At 40.4% G+C, this 7,954-nt stretch overlaps 1 protein-coding gene across 1 annotated transcript in view; it reads left to right on the forward strand.

The window, feature by feature from the left end:
* LOC102288958 (glycine receptor subunit beta) overlaps nucleotides 1-6,292 on the forward strand; it is a gene marked incomplete in the record, with an annotated part of 36,211 nt that extends 29,919 nt beyond the window's left edge. The window contains 1 exon segment of the mRNA XM_042213583.1: nucleotides 2,478-6,292. Within this exon segment, the coding sequence (XP_042069517.1) occupies nucleotides 2,478-2,771 (294 nt within the window).
* Nucleotides 6,293-7,954: the final 1,662 nt, after the last annotated feature.

Here is a 7,954-nt window from a genome sequence, read left to right on the forward strand (position 1 = left end):
ATGAGACCAAAATGGAACTTTTTGGCCAAAATGCAAAACGCTATGTGTGGCGGAAAACTAACACTGCACATCACTCTGAACGCATCATCCCCAGAGCACACCCTTGGCTAGGCAAGGGTCTGCCCAAGACCCCACGTTAAGCAAACAAGAGCTTTTCCATCTCCCTAATTGTCTGAATGCACCTGCTATACACTGTGAAGACCCAGGGAGCAGCCTAGCATAGAGCTACGTTATGGTCCGACCCAAGAGGGAAGTAACCACAGCCCGAGCTAAATGGGAATACACTAAAGCCCACCAAGAACCAGGTTCCATGGGGGAACTGGGCATCCAGGTCTACAAGTTGAAAGTCACTGGGAACCGCTAAGAAACGTCAAGATTAGGATGGAGTCAGTCCCATAAGTGCTGGGGGACCAATACGAACTGCCTTGATTGCTGCCACCATACCTCCCATTGTAACTGTAACTGCAGACTTGACCACATCCAGCTGGGATTGCAGGAACTGCAGAGTGGTGTAAAATATGGCCTCGTGGGGGTCCAACTGGTGGACTGCACACCAGGAGGCAAACAGTCTTCAGTAGTAGGAGTAGGCAGCTCTAGTGGATGGTGCATGAAACTCCTGCAGAGTTTGCACCACTGGCTCAGGCAGCCCTAGGGCACAGAGCCTCTCTCTCTAAAGGGTCGTGCCATCTGCCTGATGGATGGTCCTGCTCTTATGAGACTGGAGGTCCTTTTGGACAGGAAGCACCCATGCGGTCCAGTTCAGGAGCGGTGGGATTGCTGAAAACCATGGCATGTGAGGCCAAGAGGAGCCACCAGGATCCACTTCCTCTCTTCGTTCTGGACCTTTTTTCTGATATTTTTCTGAGTACATAAACCACTGACCGCAGACAATACCCCAGTAAGGTCCCCAATGCCACAGCAAGGTTTCACTGAGCGTGTCATGACCCCTTGACCAATGTGCCAATAAGCCTGGATGCCCTCCCAATATTGTGGCCCAACTCTGTTCTCTGGGAACTAGCTACTGGCTAAATACAAGACAAGTTGTATTTATCAGGGGAGAAGCACAGTCTCCAGTCAACGGCTCCCCTGGAGCTAGGGCTAGAGAGGAGCTGCTAAGAGGCTAATCTGAAATAAGCCACAATCAGGGGGAGGTAGAGACACCTACCTAGGGCCTGCTCCCCCCTCACATGTGAGGCAGCCACTTTCCCAACTGCATATCAGAAAGTGGAGGGCCAGTGCACTTTCCCCCCAAAAACAAGAATGGGTTTCTCCAGTTTATGCAGGCAAGACAGAACAATCTATGAATGACTGAGGACTTTCTCTGGCCAGCATAGCATGCTTGCTTATCGCTTAAAGGCAGCACATAATAGCAGAAATAGCACTTAATGTCTAACTTCGCGGCACCATGAGGAATACACTGAGCTCTCTCTGCAGCCTGGAGACAAAACTCTCACTTGCTGGTCTGACAGTTTCAGACCTGAACCCGTGAGACCACAGGAAATACGCCAGAAGGATTACAGCAGGACACAGCGACACTGAGCGGACAACTCATTAGACTGCGATAAATAGACTAGAGATAACTTCAGTCCAGCACTTGACCAGTATGCATTGCCAATTTCCATTTTGAAAATGTTCCTTTTGATGGATCAGATTTTCTGTAGTAGTGCACAAATTCTCCTCTTAAGTTTGTTGTAATAAATCCCAACTTGCTTGGGAAGTGGTATATGCCTCTTCAGGTCTGGTTTTCTATGTCTATGTTTATTCATGAGACCCCTGGTCTTATTTCTCGATCGCTGTTTTTGAAAACTGTTTTCACACATGGATTATGGACACTTGGAGGAGAATCTGGACATGAACATTGTCTGAAGCCAAGTTTTGTCACTTGCTGCATATGCGTAACAGAGCATTCTATGCATTTAATGCATTCTCACTACTGCAAATGTTCTATTTGGTTTTAATAAAAGGTGGTGATTGCTCTATTTTCGCATTAGCTCATTCAGATATTATATGGACTCTATATATGGGAATTGATTAATTGTTGTCTAAGCCAACCAATTTGATTCTCATTCAAATGTTTAGAAAAGTTAAAGACTGTGGTACATGTGTGAAAATAGCTGAAAGGCTCCATGTAATACCCTAGAGGGAAATTTCATTTCAAATCATCAAATTTTTAGAACATTTTAATTCATTAATTCAAACAATGCCAGAGATTTCAGTGTGCAACAAAATGGCCTGAAAATGGCCATTTTTCAAAGAAAAAAAATATCTTGATAAGTATTTTGAAATATAAAGATAAAACCCCACCGCACTCATTATATATGTTATGTATGTGTCATAAATTTTTTTATGCAAATGAGAGACTATTTAGCAAAAGGCCTGTCTCTGTTTGAGATGGAATGACTTAATAGCAATATCTGTTTTATAAGAGCAAAAAGAAATCTATTAATGTTGTTCAGTCAGCATGTGTCTTTTACCAGGTCGTTGAAACCCGCTGTAAGAAAGTTTGCACTTCGAAGTCTGACCTTCGCTCCAGTGACTTCAGCATCGTGGGATCTTTACCTCGAGACTTTGAACTTTCTAACTTTGACTGTTATGGTAAACCAGTTGAAGTTACAGGGGCCCTCAAATCCCAAAACAAAGCCAACAAGAAACCACCACCACCTAAACCTGTCATACCGGCAGCTGCTAAGCGCATTGATCTTTATGCAAGAGCCCTTTTTCCCTTCTCTTTCCTCTTCTTCAATGTTGTCTACTGGTCAATCTATCTGTAAGAGGAAGAAGAAGAAAGTGATTTGTATCTTGGGTACAGAGCGGACAGTGCTGACATTAAAAGTACACTTTTCTTTGATAAATCATATAGTAAATTTATATATAGGTCATTCCATTAAAAAAAATCTGTTTAATCAGATAAAAGTTCCCACCTTACTCTGTCAGAAACAGCTTTCATGTACAATATTTTTAGTATTTTCAAGGAAGCAGTGAATAATATTACCTTCATCCTGTCAATATTTTCCAAGGTACATGGATGCTTGAAAGTTGAGTTGACACTCACCCATAGGGTGAGTGTCAACTCACCCTATGGGTTAGATATCGGGTTAAAGCAAGTTATATCATGGAAGGTCTCCTTTTTACCTACATTTTCAACCTGTTCACATCTGCTATACAGGTATACAACACAAAAACTGGTGGGTTGTTTGTTTGTTTGTTTGTTTTTTTAACAATGGATATGTGCCATAAAACAAGCTATTGCAGAAATCCACCATATGTGATGAAATTAGAAATGCCTGCAACTAGAACATGTTTCCAACCAACTAACAGTAATCTCTGAGCAGTCTTACTCGTTCAGCAGTGTTGATGCTCCAAGGAAACCATGCCTATCACAGCTTTATTCCAGTCGATCAAAACAGACTGGAAACTGTCAGTTTGTCTGGTGTCAAAAATACAACCATTATGAAGGCTGGATTTATTATTCCCAGAAGTTCCTACACAAGATTGCACGTCGTTGCTAACTAACAACTCTTTTTTTCTGTTTAGAGCCATGTTTGCAAAGCTGCAAAAACCAGTGTGGTTCCCGGGTATAACTGCAAATTTTCACAAATATAAAACTTAGCGTCCTATTGCTTGAGTTCCCTTAAAGCCTGTATATTAAGTAGGCACTGCATGTTTGTCTTTGTGTAATACAGGACATTGTGCTAGTTATAACCTAAATTATGCAGTTTAAAATATAACTGTATCCTGTGCATTAGAAATAAATGCTTTTTATTGAGGGTAACATTACTGGTCACACTTCATGCTAAATGTATAGTATTCTAGAGTGGCCAATGTGGATGAGAATCGAGAAAAAGAAGGTTCTCTACAAGAACCGGTTCCTAGTAGTCCAATTCCTTGGAATTGTTAGTCTGCCTGCCTGTCAATCCCGCTTATCAGTTCTGGCATGTATTCTACAATTAGCTGATTTCAGTTATGGAGGAGCAAATTGTAGGGCAGTTTCCAGCGTGGATACGAACATAATTTTTATTTTTATTGCAAAAAAAGGAAGTGCAAACTGCATCCAGGACAGAACAGGTTGTTGCTAATATAACAGCATGCAAATGCTAAGCTATCCAAGATCCCAGAGCGATGCTAAGCTGAGTGAATGCTGATCCCAGCCCATGGCTGAGCCATCACTTGTGAGCTGCCGTGAAGCCAGCTGCCACTGAACTTCATCCGGTAACAAACAGATGAGCAGTTAGGCTGCAGGCTTCGTTTCTACCTGTTTTTATTTATATATTTATATTTATTTATATATTTATATAGCCCAAAATCACAACAATCTGTTCATGTTTCTGAAGTAGAATCAACATGGAGATCACTTAAAAGTCTCTTTGTGCTTGTTTTCATTTTTTTTGTGCTGTAGGCTTTGTGTTCATACCTAAATACTAAGAGAAATATTATATGTGTCCTCATTAGGGCAGGGATTTGTGTTGATGTGTGGGACTGTAAATTCAGGTTTATATTGGCAAATGGTAATTATGAGACAATATGTTTTTGTTCATTTGACCGAGAAATGCAGTTATAATGTAACAAATAGTGTAACAAAGTACTTCCTCCTCCTTTTGAGTAATGACCCCTGATCGTAACAAAGAGTGGAAATACCTCCAACATCCACAAATATTTGACCCAGCGGATGTAATTAATTTGCATGAAAGTAATGTCTTTGACATGGTGCTTAGAGATGTTGGTGACTCTGAAAATGAGAATGGATACGGGAATCGAATCGATAAGTGATATCAATCATGAAATCCCATCCCTAGTGGCGAATAATAAATAAAATAAATTCCATGATGAAAATATAATCCAAAGAGAATAAAAAATGTAAAAATATTCTTCTGCAATTTCCCTGTTGTTTCAAGTTTGACAGTAGAAGCATGATTAAATTTATTTATATTATAACAGTCTTAATTTAGACATTTTATTGGCACCATATTGAAAAAAAAGAAACATTTTAATGTTTTTAATTAGATGCCGTGTTTTCATATTAAGGTAAAAAAAATCCAAGTCATATTAGATTCACGGCCTTTTTTTCATCACTACGTCAGCGCAACAGAGCCAGACTGGAAGGCTGACACTTGTTACTAAGACTAATCTTTTTAGTGGTTGTGATTGTGGAAGTCCTGTGATCCTTGTGCTTTTAGATCTTACTGCAGCGTTTGATACTCTTGACCACAATATTCTTACCTCTCGTTTGGAACACCTGGTTGGCATCAAAGGTGCAGCACTGGATTGGCTTCGTTCATATTTGAGTGGCAGAACGTTTAGTGTTAAAGTTGAAAATTTGGAGTCCACCTCAGCCCCCCTTCCTTGTAGAGTGCCTCAGGGCTCAATCCTTGGCCCTCTTCTTTTTTCATTATACCTGGTCCCTTTGGGGTCTATTTTTAGAAAACACAAAATATCCTTTCACTGCTAGGCAGGCAACAGCCAAATTTATTTGCCTTTAGCACCAAATGGCCCAGGCTCCATCCAAATCCTTTTGAACGGCCTTGAAGATGTCAAAGCTTGGATGGCTCTGAACTTTTTGAATTGCAATGAGAGTAAAACGGAGGTGATTGTATTTAGACCTAATAATATTTCATGCAACCCGCTTAGAAATTGTGGTTGGCTAGGGTCTTATATCAAACAGCATGTGACAAATTTGGGAGTCATTATGGACTCAGATTTTAAATTGAACAAACATATTAGTTCTGTGTTGCAACAAAGCTTTTTCCAGTTGAGGCAAATAGCAAAGCTGAAGCCAGTTTTGTCAAAATGTGACATGGAGAAGGTAATACATGCCTTTATTTCAACATGGCTTGACTACTGTAATGCACTTTATGTTGGAGTCAGCCAAGGGTCTCTTGCACGTCTTCAGCTCATTCAAAATGCTGCTGCCCGCCTCTTGACTGGTACCCACAGGCATGAACATGTAATACCTATCCTGTCCTCTCTTCATTGACTTCCTGTTCATGACAGATTACTTTCAAAGTCCTAACGCTGGTTTATAAATGCCTTAATGGTCTTGCTCCCCCATACCTTTCCAAGTTGCTTCAGCCTTATATTCCTTCGCAGACCCTTAGATCAGCTGACCAGCTGCTGTTGGTTGTCCCAAAATCTAGGCTAAAACATAGAGGAAAACGAGCCTTTTCAATTATGGTCCCCAAGCTTTGGAATACGCTCCCTTTAAATATTAGACAGGCATCTTCGTTTCCTGTTTTTAAGTTGCTTTTGAAAACACACCTTTTTTCGATATTATGTGTATTAATATGTTTTTATGTGAGTGTCAGTGGTTTTATCTTGTGTTTTACCCTTTTGTTTCTGTTCAGCACTTTGGGCAAACCTTTCGTTTTTAAATGTGCTATATAAACAAATTGGATTTGGATTAAAATACACTGCTCAAAAGAACACGTTTTAATCAGAGTATAGCATCAAGCCACTTAAACTTCTGGGAAATGGATCTGGTCATTTAAATAGCAGCAAGGGTTTTTAATCACTATCATCTGCTTTGGTATTTATGAAAGTGAACCTGTTACCTAAAATTCCATTACCTCACATAAAATTTAACTTGGTACTGGGTACAGGGGGTAATCTACTAGTCGGACGATTGGTGTTTCGATTCCTGGCTGCACCATGTGTATGCCAAAGTGAGGAAGAAGAAACACTTCTATCATGGGAAGCTCCCAGCAGCCCAGGGCTATTGCAGTAAAACTAAGTGAGGATCAGAGTCACCTGATTCAGCCTTAACTATATGCTATATGGTAGAGAGGGTGTCTTTCTCCCAAATCCGAACTGGAAGCTGGTTCCACAGAAAAGGGGCCTGGAAAGTGAAAGGCACTGTCTCCCATTTTACTACCCTAGTAGTCAAAGGTAAACTAGCAGTCTGAAAACAAATGCTCTATTGTGGAGCCTGGGTCCTCAAGACCTTGTATGTGAGGAGCAGGATTTTGAATTCAATTTGGGATTTAACAGGAAGCCAATGAAGAGAAGCCAATGTAGTCCCTGTCAGGACTCTTGCTGCAGCACTTTGGATTAACTGAAGGCTTTTCAGGGAGTTTTCAGGACATCCTGATAATAATGAATTACAGTAGTCCAGCCTAGAAGTAATAAATGCATGAGCTAGCTTTTGAGCGTGACTCTAAGACAGAATCTTTCTAATTTCAGAGAGATTGCCCAATTCGAAGAAAGCAGTCCTACAAATGTTTTTAATATGTGCATTGAAGGACATATCCTGGTCAAAAACGACTCCAGTATTCCTCACAGTGTTAATGGTAGGGCCACCACTAGTGCCCTGTAATTTAATGCCATCCATAGCAAGAATCTGGTTAGATACCATATTTCTAACATTCTTTTAGGCCACAGTAGAGTAAAAGAAAATTAGAGGTCATCCAGGTCTTTACTTTTATAAGAAATTCCTGCAATCTAATTGGTGTGTGCTATCTAACGTACTACTACGGATACTGCCAAAGGCAAGCATGGATAATGTAAACAGAATTGGTGTTAGTACACAAAGTGTGGCATCCATAACTAACGACTCTCCATTTACATAAACAAATTGGAGTCTGTTAGATAGATATGATTCAAATCCCTGCAGTACAGAACTTTTAATATCTTTAGCATGCTCTAATTGCTGTAATAAAATATTATGGTGAACAGTATCAAACGCTGCACTGAGGTCTAGCAGGACAAGCACAGAGATGAGTCCACTGTCAGAGGCCATAAGAAGATCATTTGTAACCTTCACTAAAGCTGTTTCTGTGCTGTGATGAGCTCTGAAACCTGACTGAAACTCTTCAAATAAGCCATTCCTCTGCAGATGATCTGTTAAATGTTTTACAACTACTCTTTGAAGAATCTCATTAGGAACTGTCAGGAATGACAAGCATGTGGGGCCTATATTGACTACTGAGTACCATGTTGAGTGGAAGGAACTAAATTCTGTCAA

The sequence above is a fragment of the Haplochromis burtoni genome, unplaced genomic scaffold, assembly GCF_018398535.1.
Source record: "Haplochromis burtoni strain Fernald_Lab_line unplaced genomic scaffold, NCSU_Asbu1 Contig_457, whole genome shotgun sequence".
NCBI lineage: Eukaryota > Metazoa > Chordata > Actinopteri > Cichliformes > Cichlidae > Haplochromis > Haplochromis burtoni.